Source organism: Trachypithecus francoisi, unplaced genomic scaffold (genome assembly GCF_009764315.1).
Source record: "Trachypithecus francoisi isolate TF-2019V2 unplaced genomic scaffold, Tfra_2.0 Contig01558, whole genome shotgun sequence".
Lineage (NCBI taxonomy): Eukaryota > Metazoa > Chordata > Mammalia > Primates > Cercopithecidae > Trachypithecus > Trachypithecus francoisi.
Genome location: NW_022681440.1, coordinates 515320 through 534528, shown reverse-complemented (window position 1 = coordinate 534528; position 19209 = coordinate 515320). Strand labels below are relative to the sequence as shown.

The 19209-nt window shown below is 39.4% G+C and overlaps 1 protein-coding gene across 2 annotated transcripts in view; it reads left to right on the top strand.

Annotated features, from left to right (window-relative positions):
• MCPH1 (microcephalin 1) overlaps positions 1 to 19209 on the top strand; it is a 246982-nt gene that overhangs the window by 25374 nt on the left and 202399 nt on the right. Inside the window, exons 4-8 of one of the 2 annotated variants that reach the window (XM_033177581.1) lie at positions 556 to 643; positions 5306 to 5420; positions 8185 to 8328; positions 11620 to 11709; positions 15087 to 16259. In XM_033177581.1, the coding sequence (XP_033033472.1) occupies positions 556 to 643; positions 5306 to 5420; positions 8185 to 8328; positions 11620 to 11709; positions 15087 to 16259 (1610 nt within the window). Of the gene's footprint in view, positions 1 to 555; positions 648 to 5305; positions 5421 to 8184; positions 8329 to 11619; positions 11710 to 15086; positions 16260 to 19209 lie in introns of both variants that reach the window. The other variant, XM_033177588.1, reaches the window with a different exon arrangement.

Below are 19209 nucleotides of genomic sequence, written 5' to 3'. Positions count from 1 at the left end.
AGGTGGACAGGAGACATGGCAGGTCTGTCCACAGGGCAGGAGGAGGAGGCTTGGCAATGCGGAGCGTTGGTTGCACACCCAGGCCTTGGGGCTGATGCTGGTGGTGTCTGGACAGAAAAACAAAAAGGACAACCTAATTTTGGAGGAAAGAGATGTCCTCTGACTTCAATTTCTTTACATCCCTTCTACCTCTAAATTATCTGTTTTATGGCTTGTTTACTATTAAATGATCCATTTGATAGCATTTACTTATACCTTTATGAGTCTGTGCACTAATAATTTTGAAGTATGCTACAAATCAAAAATGGTTGCATAAAATTGTACTTCCTTTACCTGCCTCTTGCTTCTCTTATACTTACACACCGGATAGAGATGATTTTGGGAAGTTTGATTTATACTGACTTTTGTATTTGCGGTTGTATTTATGTTTTTAAAGTCTGTTAAAATGACCTAGGTATGGATTTCTTAAATTGCTCATACATGTGCAGATTTAGTGCTGTGTCAATGTATAATAGAAACAAAGCCTCATTAGACTACCTTAATTTAATTACACAGATGCAGGACAGCTGGAGCACACATTGATGAAGCGTTGTTCCCTGCAGCTAATACAAATGAACACTTACCAAGCCTAATTAAAAAAAAAGTAAGTACATGGTTTCAATGTAGATAATGGCAATTAGGGATTTCTTCATTTTTATTTTTTAGTTTTAGAAAATCAAACTTCTAGAAATATGTTCCAGAGTTGTCTTAAGTATGCTATTGATGATATTATTCATTTCACGTAGCATTTTTTTTGTGTGAATTACAGAGATTATTTTATCCTATGACTTCTTTGATAGCGTTTGTAGGAAATGGAAGAGACTGTGGTTGGCCATGGGAAAACTAAAAGGTGCCAAGAGACAAGCAAACGTTTAGGTGCTGTGGGAATTACTTCAGAATGAAATGTGTTATATCTATAGTCAAAATACCTGCATTCTGTTTAGCAAGAAGAATCTCAAAAGTCTGATGGACGTACATCCAAGTGTGCAAAGTCATTTATGAGGAAAATCTGCTGTACAAATACAGTTGTCCTTCAGTATCCACAGAGGATCAGTTCCAGGACCCCCACAGATACCAAAATCCACTGATGCTCCAGTCCCCTATATAAAATGCCATAGTATTTGCATGTAACCTACACAGATCCTCTTGTATACCGAAGAAAAAATTGTTTGTAGAGATGGGGTCTTTCTGTGTTCCCCAAGCTAGTCTCAAACTCCTGGCCCCAAGTGATTCTCCTGCCTCAGCCTCCCAATTGGGATTACAGGCGTGAGCCACTGCACCTGGCTCCTCCCATGTACTTTAAGTAATCTCTGGATTACTTAAAATACCTAATACAATGTGATTGCTTTGTAAATAGTTGTTTTACTGTATTTTTTAAAATTTGTGTTAATTTTTTTTTTCTTTTGAATATTTCCAGTCGTGACTGGTTGAATCCATAGATCTGGAACTTGCAGATACAGAGGGCAAACTGTAGAGTTAAAGATATTGCTTTCGTTTGAGATCGCATTCACATTTTAACCACCACCTTTTCAGCTTTCTATTTCTAATTGTGATTTCTTTATCTGAGGAGAGTTTACTCTGAAACATCACAGCCAGTTTGTTTTCACATGAGAGTCTCTGTTAGAGGGAGGATTTGATGACTGTCTCCAAACTGAACTTTACATTTCCTTTAGACTGGAGGAGAAATAACTGTGGACTTCACATTTCCTGAAAACAGTAAATGATATTTCCCCATTACATTTCATCTCAGACAGGCCATCGTTTGCCCATGCAGTGATGGATGAACTTCCTTCAGTCTTACCTGATTATAAGTGAAAAAGTGTTCAGCAGTCTCTGGACTCCCTGTGACATGCTAAAATCAAGTGTTTATTGTAAAAACACATCAGTAGTACATGCATATTTTCATTGTAAAACATTTAGTAAACACAGACATCTCTTTGATTGCCCTCCCTCAAAGTAAGCAGCTTTCAATTTGATGAGTATCCTGGGTGGCATTTCTTCAGTACATTACACACATGTACACACACATGCATGCTTGACATGAAGGGGCTCTGCTATCTTATGTGTATCGTCTGGTGAGTTGTCTTCTCTTCCCCAGTTAACAATATAGTTTTGACCATTTCGTGTCAGTAGCTTTGACTCTACTCAGTTTTCTGTATTGCATTATACATTGTGACTGTGTTTTTCCGGTATTCATGTACTTTTAGTCACTGTCAGTTTTTGCTAAGTATATTACTTATGCCACATATTTGAGTTTATTTCTCCAAGTCAGATATCTAGAGATAAAATTACTAGGTCAGAATACATACACATTTCGATTTTAACAGTTCCACCAATCATATACAAGATGACCTATTTCTTGGCCAGATACAGTGGCTCACACCTGTAGTCCCAGCACTTCAGGAGGCCGAGGCGGGCAAATCAGTTGAGGCCACGAGTTTGAGACCAGCCTGGCCAACATGGCAAAACCCCGTCTCTACTAAAAATACAAAAATTAGCCAGACCTGGTGGTGCACACCTGTAATCCCAGCTACTCAGGAGGCTGAGGCAGGAGACTCGCTTGAACCCAGGAGGTGGAGGTTGCAGTGAGCCCAGATCGCACCACTGCACTCCAGCCTGGGCAACAGCAAGGCTCTTTCTCAAAAAAACCAAACCAAAACAAAACAAAACAAAACCTATTTCTTGATACTCTGACTAGTATTGGATATTACTAATCTTTTTAATTTTTCCTAACCTGAAGCATTAATGACTGCTCATACACTTTACCACTTTAATTTTCATGTCTAAAAACCTTCCCTTTCCTTCTCTTTTCCAAATGTAATTGCAAATTAAACCTGACTTGAGGCCTTATTCTTTTGGGTCTTTGAGGAGGTTCTGTGCATCTGTCTCCCCCCTCACCCTGCTGCCTGCCTGCTGCCTCACCCTGCTGCCTGCCTGCCCAGCTTGCTGTTCCTCAAACATGCCAATCGTGTTTCTGTTTCAGAGCCATTGCATTATCTGTTCCCTCTGTCTAGAACATTCTTCCCCCAGAATCCATACACATGACCCGTTTTCCAGCCTCCCTATGGCTTTGTGCAGATGTTACTTTCTCTGTGAGACCTATCCTGCCACCCCTGTTTGTACCAGCAATTCCTTCCCACTTGTGCCAACTATGCGAGTCTCTTTTCATCTGCAATGCTGACTGGCTTCTCCTAACACACTGTAGTAATGTGGGCAGTTTGATGGAATACAGTTGCTAGAGAAGATTCACAGGACCCCAAAATAACAATGTGTCCAATCTGCACAGTACCTGAGAACCAGGGAGCACCAGGTGGAGCATCTTCTTGTATACGGCTGGCCCTGAGCCTATATGAACCAGCCCCACTGGCAGAGCCTCCAGGCAAATCCATCGTCTCACCAATCATAAACAATGTTGACAGGCCGGCACAGTTGTCCCCAAACTTCCCAGACCTGTGGCTATAAAGCACCACTGCCTAATTAGTACATTTTGTGTAGTGCAGGTACTTTAGTGAAAGCAGTGCAGGCCGGTTCCAAGCCTGTTGAAATGAACCTCCCAAGACACATACAATTTACTTATTTATTATGTTTATTTTCTGTCATTCCTTCCCAGCATACAAGCTCCATGATGACAAGGATCTTTCTAGGTTGCAAGACATATAGTCATGTTTTTTGTCAATAAATGAGTGAATAACTAACAGAGCAAGATCTCAGTATAGGCATTAGCCTTAAATAGCTAAAAGAAGTTCTTTCGGCCGGGCGCGGTGGCTCAAGCCTGTAATCCCAGCACTTTGGGAGGCCGAGACGGGCGGATCACGACGTCAGGAGATCGAGACCATCCTGGCTAACACGGTGAAACCCCGTCTCTACTAAAAAATACAAAAAACTAGCCGGGCGAGGTGGCAGGCGCCTGTAGTCCCAGCTACTTGGGAGGCTGAGGCAGGAGAATGGCGTAAGCCCGGGAGGCGGAGCTAGCTTTTACATGGGTAGCTAGCTCCTTATGTAAGCACATTTGGGCTGGCAGCTTCAAGCTGAAAACCAAGGAACCTAGACAGACGACTTACATTTCCCTGGGGTCCTGTAAGAAAGAAGTCAGGCATAAAAGTGTTAGTAGGTAAAATCGTTGTGAAGTTCAGTATGTGTATTTGTGCTGATGGCCGGGCTAAAGATGAGAAGTCAATGGGCAGTTCCAAGAAGAGAATGTGGGTAAGGCTGGGACTGTGAGGCATGTTTCAAAGGAAACATTTCCCCTCTCTGAAGAAGGTAAGAGTAGAGTGAACCCAAGACCTTCCCGTGGATATCATCCTGGGGTTTCATGTGTTTGGAAGTGTAGTTATAGTTTTGGGGTTTTACTGGCTGATTGGAGCTCCTGGGATTTCATGATAGTAGGGGCAAGAATAATAATGGTTCTTTTCTTTGGTAATTATAAAATAAAAATTGTTTTCTTACTGCGTCATGGTCTTGCAGGAAGAACGATGTGAGAATAGTGCTACCAAGCAGGCAATGGGCTTGCTGCCCAACCCACATAGAGTCCAAGATCATGCCACTTGCTTTTGAGAAAAGAAAGGCTTTACTGCAAGTTGCCTGGCAGGGAGACAGAAGGAAATGCTCAAATCTGCCTCCCTGAGGTGGGGGCTCAGGCAGTTTCATAGGCAGAGAAAACGAAGTGTGATCTGATTGGATCTTGCAACGAGGTGATGCTGGGAGGTGTCATCTGACTGGGTTGTGTCCCAAGGTGATGCTAGGGCTCAATCTGATTGGATCCTAGATTATGCCATCAGGTGTTTACTCCTTAATTTGGCCCCCGTTCCTTGGTCTAAGTGCTTAGGTTCCACCTGTGGTTACATGCTTGGTTCACCTGGGCATGCGCAAGTGACATAACTTGCCACCTCTGGGGCCAGGGCAATTAAACAGTTCACCATTTTGATACACAAAGTTGAACTAGATTGGGCTGGTTTGGTAACAATAGCAAAAAATCGAAAGAGACTGGCTAAAAACTTTCATGGAAACTAAGAATACTAGGATCATGACAATGTCTCACAAAGCATAATACAGAGCCTTTTATACAGTCTTAAATTCTGTCCATTTTCTTTATACTTGCACAAAAAGAAATAAATATTGCCAATTCACATACAGTGCAAGAAACACCTCTTTCAGAAGTTTTTATTATTGATGTTATAAAAGGTATCAGAAATGTATGTGAAACGGCTTTTTCTCCTATCTTAAGCAGTTGCAATACAGCATTAATTTTTGTGTTCTTTTTGCACAGCGCAAATGTATGCAGCCCAAAGATTTTAATTTTAAAACACCAGAAAATGATAAGAGATTTCAGAAGAAATTTGAGAAAATGGCTAAAGAGCTACAAAGGCAAAAAACAAGTCTAGGTAAGCTAAGAAATATAATACAGTTCTTTGCATTTGTGTCCATACACCTTGTTTAATTTGCACGATGACTGGTGGTGTTCAGGATGAGAGACTGATGGAGACTATCGTAGCTTTACTCTAGGAAGGAGAAGACAAAATGTCAGGAGCCTGCGGGAGACTTGACTGGGAGCCAGAATAGAGCCATGCAGCGGAGCTAATTGACCATAGTCTTAACCATTCATCAAGGTGGTCGAACTTTTTATTTTCAGGAATGATTTCAGAAGAAAAGCAAACTTTGGCTAATAAGCCTTATTGAAATAAATACCTATTTATTTCTTCTTTATATATAACTTTGTATTTTTACCTAATTGGTCTTTTTGTTTTGTTACCCAGAATAGGCAAATCTTAGATGATACATTCTTTTAGTGATTTGGAAAAATATTTTAGAATATTATGTGTTATAACAAGATGTCTTAGAAAAAATATATGTATTCTTATGTATATATTCTTAAGTAATATTCTTATATATAAGAATATTATGGGCTGGGCACGGTGGCTCACATCTGTAATCCCAGCACTTTGGGAGGCTGAGGCGGGTGGATCAGGAGGTCAGGAGATCGAGACCATCCTGGCTAACACGGTGAGACCCTGTCTCTACTAAAAATACAAAAAATTAGCTGAGCGTGGTGGCGGGCACCTGTAGTCCCAGCTACTCGGGAGACTGAGGCAGGAGAATGGTGTGAACCCAGAAGGCGGAGCTTGCAGTGAGCCGGGGTTGCACCACTGCTCTCCATCCTGGGTGACAGAGCAAGACTCCGTCTCAAAAAAACAACAACAAAAAAGAGTATTATGAAACATTAAGATACTTTGTATGTTTTTGGTATTTCTCTTTTGCCTTTTTCACTGTCCTCTAAATTCAGTATTTCCTCCTAATTCTGACACACCATTGCTACAGATGAGCAATTATGGTCACTAGAAATAGAAAGCATTAATTCCTCTAGTTTTTGTTTTCTTTGTTTTAATCTATGTTACTATGTCACAAATTCTCTATTCTGTGTTTTGAAATTATTCAAATAGAATTGTCATGATTTATTTTATTTTATTTATTTATTTTTTTGAGACGGAGTCGTGCTCTCTCACCAGGCTGAAGTACAGTGATGTGATCTCAGTTCAAGCGATTTTCCTGCCTCAGCCTCCCAAGTAGCTGGGACTACAGGCGTGCACCACCACGCCCAGCTAATTTTTTTATTTTTAGTAGAAATGGGGTTTCACCATGTTGGCCAGGATGATCTTAAACTCTTGACCTTGTGATCTGCCTGCCTCAGCCTCCCAAAGTGCTGGGATTACAGGCGTGAGCCACCACGCCCGACCAAGATTTATTTTAAATCCGTGATGATAATGCGACAGAATTGGGTAGAACAGTTAGCCTACGTAGTGCTGCCACATAACTTTCCAGAAACATGGCCTGCATCATTTGTTTCATGCTCAGCCCTCCCGCTGCCTCTCCTGGTGTGTGTCCGTCCTTCCTTCACACCAACTGTCTGGTCTTCATCGAAGCTCAAGCCAGAAACACGCAATCGTCCTTGACATCTCCTCCTTCCTGACACTAACTCCCATCAAGACCATGGCCCTGCTTCTGAAATAGTTGTTTGACTTCTGTTTTCTCCTTCCCTGCTCTCTCCCCTGATGCCTGGATCATCCCTCCTGCACCACGGGAGCCACTCCTTACCCTGCCCTCCACTCTGTCCTTACAGTTCATCTCTGTGCTGCAGTCACAATGATGAAAACCTTAAATAAGAAGGACATCCCCTTCCTGGTTTAAAATTTCTTGGTATCATCCCAAGGAAAAATATTCAGGATAAAATCCTGTATTTAACATATTCTCCAATTTACTAGGTCCTTTATGATCTGGCCTCTCCTAGCCTCATATCAATATTACACACTCTCCTATAATTCTTTATACTTTTGTCACTTTGGCCTTCTTTCCTATGTCAGTGACAGTGTATTTGAAAATATTTTGACAACATGGTAATGATAGATACAAAATTTTCTTCTTAGACCAAATATGTATCGTAATTAAAAACCATACATATGAAGTATTAATGATTCAACTAATGTACATTTGTATATTGTCAGAACTACAGTCAGGATTATTCAGGCTTAAGAGTTGCAAAGGAGAAGATATTAAATGATTCTTGGTATTTTTTTGTTGGTAGTGAGTATGAAAGTACTGAAGGGCTCCTTGAGCTTATGCAAGGTAGCCTTCTAGAAAAAAACACAACTGCACCCACACAAAACGAGCTCATAATTTCATGGTTCTGGGACCATGCTGATCCCACTTAATGCAGTCAGGTTCATGTCTGAGTCTGTGAGTGTGTGTTGAGGGTAGGAGCGATGGTTAATGGGGGCAGTTTCTGAAACCTGGGACAAGAAACAGAAACCAAATTGCATTCCAGCTTTGCAACTTTTGACTTCTGTGTCTCAGTCTTTGTTTTTAAGTGGGGTTACTAGTTTGGGTTTGGGTTTGATGTTGGATGCACGAATGCATATGTTGTTCTTAGCACAGTACTTGGTGAGGGCAGTTGCTCAGCAGATGTGAGCCAGCAGCTGTAGCAGCAGCGTCACTGCCTGTGGAGGTGGTGGGGGTAGAATATTAGCAGAAGTAGGTAATGATGTTGAAAGGGAAGAAGGAAAATGGGGTGTTGGGGGTTGTTCCTTAAAAGGAGTCATATTGAAGTATGAAGGCGCATTTTGATCTTAAAGTGGATTTTTTGTTTGTTTTCAGATGGTGATGTACCTATTCTCTTATTTGAATCTAATGGTTCATTAACATATAGTCCTATAATTAAAATTAATAGTAGTCACCACAGCGCAATGGAGAAGAGATTACAAGAGATGAAGGAGAAAAGGGAAAATCTTTCCCCCACCTGTAAGTAATTGCAATTTGTAAAATGAAAATTATGCAAATAGGTGATTAAATTATGGTGGAAAGCTTTTTTTTCTTTGCCTAGATATATATATATTTTTTTTTTTTTTTTTTTTTTTTGAGGCGGAGTCTCACTCTGTAGCCCAGGCTGGAGTGCAGTGGCCGGATCTCAGCTCACTGCAAGCTCCGCCTCCCGGGTTTACGCCATTCTCCTGCCTCAGCCTCCCGAGTAGCTGGGACTACAGGCGCCGCCACCTCGCCCGGCTAGTTTTTTTTTTTGTATTTTTAGTAGAGACGGGGTTTCACCGTGTTAGCCAGGATGGTCTCGATCTCCTGACCTCGTGATCCGCCCGTCTCGGCCTCCCAAAGTGCTGGGATTACAGGCTTGAGCCACCGCGCCCGGCCGATATATTTTCATGTTTCCTGATAGTAACAAATTTTGACCTATTTCATGACTTGCTTTGTTTTCCAGAAAATCTTATGCATCATTAAGATTTTTGAAGTGTGTGTTGGATGTATAGTATTCTTCAAGTTTAAAATCCTGTTTGTTGTAGCTGGTTTGTAATTTCTATTACCTTTGGAATTTTTTCTTTGTTTCTTTAAAAAAAAATGAATCTTTTTTTTTTTTTTTTTCTGAGATGGAGTTTTGCATTTGTCACCCAGGCTGGAGTGCAGTGGCGTGATCTGGGCTCACTACAACCTCCTGAGTTCAAGTGATTCTACTGCCTCAGCCCTCCGAGTAGCTGGGATTACGGGTGCCGACCACCACTCCTGGCTAATTTTTTTTGTTTTTTTGTATTTTTAGTAGAGATGGGGTTTCGCCATGTTGGCCAGGCTGGTCTTAAACTCATAACCTCAGGTGATCCACCCGCCTCAGCCTCCCAGACGGCTGGGATTACAGGCATGAGCCACCGTGCCCGGCCATGAATAGTGCCTTTTGAAGGAATTTGCTTTAGATTAAATGTCTCTAATGAATCAGTTTGTTTTTCATTATTTCTTTTATCTTTAAAATTTTTAATTACTGAAGTGTAATTCAGCACATTTTAATAAAACATTTAACAAAGTAGCTAATAGTAAAAGTTCATCTTGATACCCACCTAATTATACTCTTCTACCTGGGGATAACCTGTATTTTAAGTTGATGTGTTTTTCCAGATCTGTTTCACATATCTGTGTATACATGAAAAAGATACAGGTTTGTTTTCTGTGTGGAGGTGTAATTTCTGTTTTACCTAAATTAGATGATGACATATGTATTATTACCCACTTTGTTTTCTTACTTAAGAGTATCCTGGAGGTTTTTTTGCAGCTTAGTTGTTGTAGACCTATTTTTTTTTAAAGATGTTTTAAGTAGTCTGCAGCTTTGATATTGACTCACCTATTGGTGGATATTTTTTCCCACTTTTTCTTTATTAGAAATCGTGCTGCAGTTTTTATTCTTTTTTTAACCATATAGTTTGGTTGTTCTTATTTTTTTGTTAAGCCGTTTTCCTTTCTGTGGACATAAGTCTTTCCAGCTTCCCACCCCGACTTTTTACTTTTAAAACCCCTGCATGCGCCTATGTGAATCCTTATATTTCTGAGTACTTCATGTATTTCAATAATATTCATACATGCAGAATTTGATTTTTTAAAGATAGAGAGAGTCTCACTGTCTTGCCCAGGCAGGACTTGCACTCCTGGGCTCAAGTACTTCTGCCTCACCCTCTCAAGTAGCTAGGAGTACAGGTGTGTGCCACTACCCCGGCTTATTGATAGATATAGTCAAATTATCCTTCAAAAGATTTGGGCCATTTTATTGTCATCCATTGTTTATAAGAATGCCCCTTTCTCCATACTTGGAAAACTGAATGGCATTAGCCTGTAGCCTTTTTCAGTCGGAAGCTTGAAAAACTGGATCTGTTCTTTAAGTTACTTTTGATTAGGAGCAAGTTTCAGTGCCTTTTCATATTATTGACGATGACTTACTGAATGCAGCTTGTAATGTTATCAACTATTGCCTCCCTTAATTTTACGTCCTTTGTCCATCTATATCAGTTAAGGTTAGTTTCGGCTGCATATAACAAAGAAAGAAAAAAACCAATGACTTACAATCGATAGAATTGCCTTTTTCTGTCTTGCCTAGTTCAGAAGTAGGCAGTCGGGGCTGGGATGCCATTCCATAGTGTCTTTAAGAAAGTAGGTTCCCATCTTTCTGTTAGGCTTGCCTGGCTTTTCTTCCAAAATGTGTGTGCCTCCCAGCTGAGCCGTCTCCCTTTGGCAGCCTTACCAGACGTCTATCCAATATTCCTGTCTAATTCCGTTGGCTAGAATGTGGTCATACGCCAACCCCTTTTGCAGGCAAGACTGAAATGTAGTCTTGACTGGGATGCATTGCTATACTGATAAAATCAAAGTTCTGTTGTTAAGAAGAAGTGAGAATGGATATTGAGGAAGATAACTAACTGTGTCCCAGGTAGACATCCAAATTGTTTTAATGTGCAATTATGCGTATAAAGTAATTTGCCTTAAACTTTACTTTTTCTGTTACTTTGCAGTGTTAATCCTGCTACTTCACTGCATCCAGCACAGTTTAAAACTTAACTGAAAATTTTATGTGTGCTTCCCTTCTTTATCTTGGTTTATTCTCTTTTTGGCTGAAGTTTTCTCAGAAAAGTATCTTTTTGAGTCGCTAAAAAATATCTTTGGATATGAGATCCAAACATTTCTTTTGTTTCTTGACTATTATATGAACAGCCCTTGAAGATAATACTTAGGACCTTATTTGTTAAGTCATTGACATCCTAAGTGGTTTCTATGAAACCTCTAGGAGTTCTCAACCCAGCACAGCTGACAGTTGGGTCTGGGTAATTCTTTGCTGGGGGCACTGCCCTGTGTGTGGCAGGAAGCTCAGCAGCGTCGCTGCCTCTCCCCACTAACACTAGCAATGTACCCACTGCTCTCCCTCACTGGCAACATCCACAAATGTGTCCAGACATTACCAGCTATCTGCTGGGACCCCACATCAGCCTGGTTGAGAAGCAGTGCTCTAGTTTTAGAGGTAACTATGGTGAGCATCCTTGAAGAAAAAGCCATGATTATCAAACAACAAGACTAAAATAGACTGGAAGTGTTGACTTAACTCTGTTGAGCTTCTGATTAGATTTAGGCAAGTTGACTTTAAGATCTCTTCTAACTTTGTGATTATAGGATTTAACAGAATTACCTATGATTAATAGGAGGATTTCCTGCTGGCTTCATCTGCTAAAAAATACTGAAACTTTATCTAATGCAGTGTCTTGGTCCTGTTTTTAGCTTCCCAAATGATTCAACAGTCTCATGATAATCCAAGTAACTCTCTGTGTGAAGCACCTTTGAACATTTCACATGATACTTTGTGTTCAGGTAAATTTTTTATTTTCCTTCCTGTGATATATTTAAGTTCTGATTTAGAATTTCATGTAGCAACGTCTGATGAGTAAAATAATTAGTTAAAACTAGAACTTCTAAATTTCCCCCTGAAATTAGGTATTATAATAAAAATAAGGTATGAGTTAAACTTCCTTTTTGGTTCCTATAGGTTTTTTTTCCCTAGGCATTTGCTTTCTTGCTACAGAATCCATTGCTCATTTAAAAAAATTATTGTGGTCGTATGTGAACTAATCTGTATGCAGTTTAAACTACATAGAACTGAGGTCAGAGCTAAGGAAATGTTGTTTTCACACAATGTCTAATTAACACAAGGAACATGTTATTGGACGGGGTCAGTGAAGTATGTAAAGATCGTCAATCAATTGAGGAGCTAAATAGAGGATTTCTAATCACAAGCAGAAAGAACATTGGTAAGAATTAATGCAATTAGTTACATGTTATGCACATACATATTTTTTAATGCAATTAGTTACATGTTATGCACATACATATTTTTTAATGCAATTAGTTACATGTTATGCACATACATATTTTTAATGCGATTAGTTACATGTTATGCACATACATATCTTTTAATGCAATTAGTTACATGTTATGCACATACATATCTTTTAATGCAATTAGTTACATGTTATGCACATACATATCTTTTAATGCAATTAGTTACATGTTATGCACATACATATCTTTTAATGCAATTAGTTACATGTTATGCACATACATATCTTTTAATGCAATTAGTTACATGTTATGCACATACATATTTTTAATGCAATTAGTTACATGTTATGCACATACATATTTTTAATGCAATTAGTTACATGTTATGCACATACATATTTTTAATGCAATTAGTTACATGTTATGCACATACATATTTTTAATGCAATTAGTTACATGTTATGCACATACATATTTTTAATGCAATTAGTTACGTTATGCACATACATATTTTTTAATGCAATTAGTTACATGTTATGCACATACATATTTTTAATGCAATTAGTTACATGTTATGCACATACATATTTTTTAATGCAATTAGTTACATGTTATGCACATACATATTTTTTAATGCAATTAGTTACATGTTATGCACATACATATTTTTTAATGCAATTAGTTACATGTTATGCACATACATATTTTTAATGCAATTAGTTACATGTTATGCACATACATATTTTTAATGCAATTAGTTACATGTTATGCACATACATATTTTTAATGCAATTAGTTACATGTTATGCACATACATATTTTTAATGCAATTAGTTACATGTTATGCACATACATATTTTTAATGCAATTAGTTACATGTTATGCACATACATATTTTTAATGCAATTAGTTACATGTTATGCACATACATATTTTTAATGCAATTAGTTACATGTTATGCACATACATATTTTTAATGCAATTAGTTACATGTTATGCACATACATATTTTTAATGCAATTAGTTACATGTTATGCACATACATATTTTTAATGCAATTAGTTACATGTTATGCACATACATATCTTTTAATGTGGGAGCCCTTGTGTCACTTAGGATAATAATTGTTCATGGTCATTTCTTCTTCGTACCAATTTCTTACGGTTTTCTCACCTAGCCCCCAGTAGGGCCCACATAAGTAGCAGCGACCCCTAGAAGTTCTGTGTTCGAAAGTGCTTGAGATGTTATGGAATATTTATTATGAAAGCCACAGCAATGACAAAGCACAAGACAGCATCAAGATATTAAAAGTTTAAACCAAAGCCTCTTTTCAGTGCAGGGTTAATCCTTGTACTCTCACTTCTGTGTGCTGGAATTATTTACCCATTTCTCTTAAACAGTCTCCGTCTTTTTATTTTATACTTGATACATTTATTTCCTAGAAGTTGGAAACAAGTGATAATAATGGCTAACATTGATTTCATTTTTGTTGTGTTGTAGGCACTCCTCTAAGTGTCTTACTCACTGTTATCTGATTTATTTTCCCATTAGCCTTAAGAGGTAGGTTCCATCAACATCCCATTTTGCCAGTGAAAAACCAGGACACAGAGGTCAAACAGCTTGTGCAAGGTCATGTGGTTTGTAGCTTCTAACTTAGGCAGTCTGACATCACAGTTTACACTCTTAGTGACATGTCACATTGCTTATCGGGTTTTTGAAAAGTGTGATAAAACGTAAAGCAATTTTAGATGCTGAATAAGATATATTAAAGTTAAATTAAATTAAATTTAGATGCTGAATAAGATATACTAAAATTAAAAGTGACCTTATTTTCAACTACTGCCTTGAAGACACACATGGTGCCTCCTGCCCACTGGGCTTCCCTCCCCTCCCGGGTCACAGTCGGAAAGGAAGCTTTGGTGGTTACCTATGTTCTTCCTTTTTAAAGCAGAACTTTAGTGATTTCAGTCAGAGACTTATAACACTTATGTTACCTCCAGATTTGAGTGATTTCTACAAAACACAGGCCCTCCACCAGCAAGTGCTAAGCCCCTACTAGGGCAGCCAGCACAGGACTACAGACTTCTTTATATTCATTCCAAAATGAATAGACCTTTAGTAGCTGATAGCATAGTGATGGGCAGACACCCGCGTAACCACGGGGCAGTATGATGCATGATGCTGTGTAGCAGAGGGGGCAAGGCCAGGGAGACCTGGCAAGGGCAGTGGGAGGGTCCCAGGGATGTTGACAACCCAGGTGGGTTTTGACGGATGAATTGTATTTACCTAGAATAAAGTGTGGAGGAACGGGCAAGGCCCGGAGGGTACAGAGGGGTACAGAATTTTCAGGAGGTAGCAGCAGCTTAGCATTACTCTCAGGAAATGAGTAAGCTATATAAGAGTTGAAACATTAAGACCTACCAAATGGCTCACTTTTGAATGTAAGTGTCATACGAGGACTTCACTGGAAGACAGGGAAGGTAAAGGTGAGCTATGTTCATTGAGGGAATGTTTCACACAAGACTAGAACTTTCCCTAGACCTTACAGCAGTCATTCTTAGGTTTTAGAATTATTGATCTCCTGGAAAATTTAGCGACAAACTATGGAAGCTCTTTGGGGAAAATGTGCACATGCATATGGAAATTTGCCTAAAATTTTTAGAAGTTTGTTACCCCTCTTCTCTATCCCCACCACTGTGCCATACACTCATCAAAGCCCAGGTTTTCTAGTTAAAAATACTGGCCTAAAATGTACTCTTAAATGGAAATGAGAAGAACCCAAATGTGGTTAATAGTCTTCTTAACTAATAGCTGTACTTTAAAAGTAATGTTTTATTGGTCAACTGAAAATTGAATTTAGAATAATTTAAACCACTTTTAAAAGTTAGCTCTCCGTTAATGTTTTCCAGATGAATCCATTGCTGGCTTACACTCGTCTTTTGATGATCTTTGTGGAAACTCAGGATGTGGAAATCAGGAAAGGAAGTTGGGAGGATTCATTAATGACACGAAAAGTGATATGTGTGTTTCTTCACTTGTATTGAAAACAAATAATATTCATTCATCACCATCTTTCGCTCACCTTGATAAATCAAGTCCTCAAAAATTTCTGAGTAATCTTTCAAAGGAAGAAATAAACTTGCAAAGAAATATTGTGGGTAAAATAGTCACCCCTGACCAAAAGCAGGCTGCAGGTACGTCTCAGGAGACGTTTGAAGAGAAGTATCGTTTGTCTCCTACGTTGTCTTCAACAGAAGGCCACCTTTTGATACATTCAAGTCCCAGGAGTTCCTCAGTAAAGAGAAAAAGAGTATCATATGGCTTCCATTCACCTCCAAAGGAAAAATGCAAGAGAAAGAGGAGCAGCAGGAGATCTATCATGCCGAGGCTGCAGCTGTGCAGGTCAGAAGGCAGCCGGCAGCGCATGGCGGGACCTGCACTCGAGGCTCTTAGCTGTGGGGAGTCTTCATATGATGACTATTTTTCACCTGATAATCTTAAGGAAAGGAATTCAGAGAATCTTCCTCCCGAATCTCAGCTGCCATCAAACCCTGCTCAGTTCAGCTGCAGAAGTCTTTCTAAGAAGGAGAGAACAAGCATATTTGAAATGTCTGATTTTTCCTGCGTTGGTAAAAAAACCAGAACAGTTGACATTACCAGTTTCACAGCAAAAACCATCTCCAGTCCTCAGAAAACTGCAAATGGAGAAGGCCGTGCAACTTTGAGTTGCGTGACTTCTGAGGAATCCTCTGCCCCTGAAGAAACCTTAAGGTGTTGTAGACAGGCTGGGCCTCAGCAGAAAGAAGACGCGTGCCCAGAGGGCAATGGCTTTTCTTACACCATTGAGGACCCCGCTCTTCCAAAAGGACATGATGGTGATTTAACTCCTTTGGAAGGAATCCTTGAAGAAGTGAAAGAAGCGGTTGGTCTGAAAAGCACACAGGACAAAGGTACCACTTCCAAAATATCAAACTCCTCTGAAGGCAAAGCCTCGAGTGAACATGAGCCACGTTCTGTAGTTGACTGTAGCGTGGAGAGGTCTGCAGAAGAAAAGGAAAACGTACCCGGAGGATACAGTGGAAGTATGTGAACCTCCTTTTCCAAGTCATCTTTCTAAATAAACATGTAACAGTGCATCCATAGTTCAAATTTATCACAACTTTTTCATAACTTAAGTTATTTCCCCAGTTTTTACTTAAAGAATATGCATTTGATCATTCCAATGATAAACTCTTTAGGAATAGATAGATGACTTGCTGTCTTGTGGAACTTCTAGACTTACTGATCAAGTCTGTTAGGAATCTGTTTCTCCAAGACTTTTCCTTCTTATAGGTCAAAAGGATAAGTAGTCTGTAGTATGAATAACTGAGGGGAGTGAAGTCTTTTTCTTTGTTCCATTGGAGTCTTGCGCTGCAGTGTGTGTAAAGATGCATACAATAAAGGGTTTTTTAAAACCTAGGTTCTTAATAGTGAGGCTATTTAAAGAAAGAAATTAAGGTAGCTTAAGCCATTGATTGTATCAAAGAGGAAGTATGAAAAAGTACATTTAGAAATCCATTATCAATATTGATCTTTGAAGAAACTTTGGTCAGTGTTAACTATGAAGAAACATTTTTAAAACATTTTTGCTCATTTGTAACAGTCCTTGTTTGACTTGTACTTATTTTGCTTGAAGCATCACTTGAAAAGATTTATTCCTATTCATAATTTAATTATAACTCTAATAATAAACTATATCATTGTAGCAAAAGTCACAACAATAAAAAATTTTGCACTTCACAGTTACAAGCACAAATAGGTTCCAGCAACCAAAATTGAAGAAATCTTAAACTTTGACTGTCTTTACCTAAAGATTAGGTTAAATTTTGAGTAAGAACACATTCACTCTGCGTGATTTCTCTGCTCTACAAATGTTTTACCTGCCTCTTTGAAGGTGGAGAAGTCACAGTAGGGTTTGAAATCATCACAGATGTGTTACATACCTTTTCCTTGAGTATACGCTCCCCAAAACTGTTTCACAAAAAGAATGAAAATACTTTTGTGTATTTTTAGCCTGCTATTTATATCTTGGTTTTCTGAACATATATTAAATTTGACAAGAAACTATATTTTATGTTCCATTAGCCTTAGTATGTGTTTTCAAAATATTTATTTTAAAATGTTGACTCAAAAGTTAATATAAAACAATAGATGTGTAAAATTCTTTTGGTAGTTAAGAATATCCTGTTCTGAAGTTTACATTCTCCTTCTTACCAGTTTTCATCTTGTGTATTTTTTAAGCTTTTGAATAATAATGACATGCAAATGTTAATTAAGTGGCAAAAAGCTGGTAGCAAACAGTATGGCATGGCCTAAAATCCCCATGTTGTCGGGAGTGTGCTCGTCCTCAGAAGCAGGTGTGTTTTATGTTCTAGAACACTGCCCCCTGTGTCGACAGTCTCCGGCGGTGGGAGTAAGTAGAAGGGGATGGGGGGCCAGCACTAGTTGACCCATGACACCGTGGTGGAGATGGAGAGGTTTTTTCGCTCAGTGGTGCAGGCCATCAGGCAGGAGTGTCCAGACAGGGCTCTGGTGCAACTGTGTGCCCTAGCGTTAAGAGGATCTTCTAGAGTCATCTGCCTTACTTCATGCCATTACAGAGAGATGGGAAATCATTGGGTTCTAGGACATAAAAAGACTTACGTGTTGGCTAGCCTAAATCTAACCCTTTTCTTTTGTAGTAATAAAGAGTCATCAATGTTTTAAACTGTCCACTGTCAGCCCCCTGGGACTCAGGTAAACCAATTCTCTTTGGGAATCTGCCTTACAAGATGAAACCATAAGGCCTTCGGTTTCAATGTCAGGGATGCACACTGTATACCTGGTGAAATTGTGGAGGAGTGAAAACTTCTGTACAGCAAACTGTACCTTCAAATCTTTAATGTTGAAATAAAGGGCTTTTTTCCATTTCTGTTTTCAGTTCACTTTTACTTGTTGCCGTTGTCAATATCTAAGATAGAGTGTAAAAAAGGTTTCAAAAACAAGTTACAAAGAGCTTCAGTACATTAGTAGAATGGGAACTGAGGGAGAAACAATTTTGGTTTTGTTTTGTTTTTGTTTTTTGTTTTTTGAGACGTAGTCTTGCTCTGTTGCCCAGGTTGGAGTGCAGTGGCACGATTTTGGCTCACTGCAACCTCCGCCTCCCAAGTTTAAGCAATTCTCTGCCTCAACCTCCCGAGTAGCTGGGGTTACAGGCGCCCATCACCATGCCCAGCTGATTTTGTTGTTGTTGTTTTTTGTTTTTTTTTTTTTTTTGAGACGGAGTCTCGCTCTATCGCCCAGGCTGGAGTGCAGTGGCCGGATCTCAGCTCACTGCAAGCTCCGCCTCCCAGGTTCCCGCCATTCTCCTGCCTCAGCCTCCCGAGTAGCTGGGACTACAGGCGCCCACCACCTCGCCCGGCTAGTTTTTTCGTATTTTTTAGTAGAGACGGGGTTTCACAGTGTTAGCCAGGATGGTCTCGATCTCCTGACCTCATGATCCGCCCGTCTCGGCCTCCCAAAGTGCTGGGATTACAGGCTTGAGCCACCGCGCCCGGCCGATTTTGTTGTATTTTTAGTAGAGACAGGGTTTCACATCTTGGCCATGCTGGTCTTGAACTCCTGAACTCGTGATCTACCCACCTCAGCCTCCAAAAGTGTTGGGATTACAGGCGTGAGCCACCACACCCGGCCAACAATTTTGTTTTCTAAAATCTTTAAAATCATTAGTTCTTTTCTTTTTTACTTTTTTATTCTCTAATTTTATAAACAGTACACAGATACATTCCCATTGTAACAAAGATTGCTAAGAAGACTAGAATTTCCATCTTCTCACTTGCCTCTTTTCGTTAGTTCACTTCCTAACTAATGAAAGTCATGGACCCGTTGTGTCTCAGGTGTTCTTCAAGTTTGTGGGGACAGCAGAGAATGAAGCAGCGTGCACCCTCATAGAGGAAGACAAATAGTAAATAAGTGTATAACAGTGTCAGCAAGCAGTTAATGATAAAAAGAAAA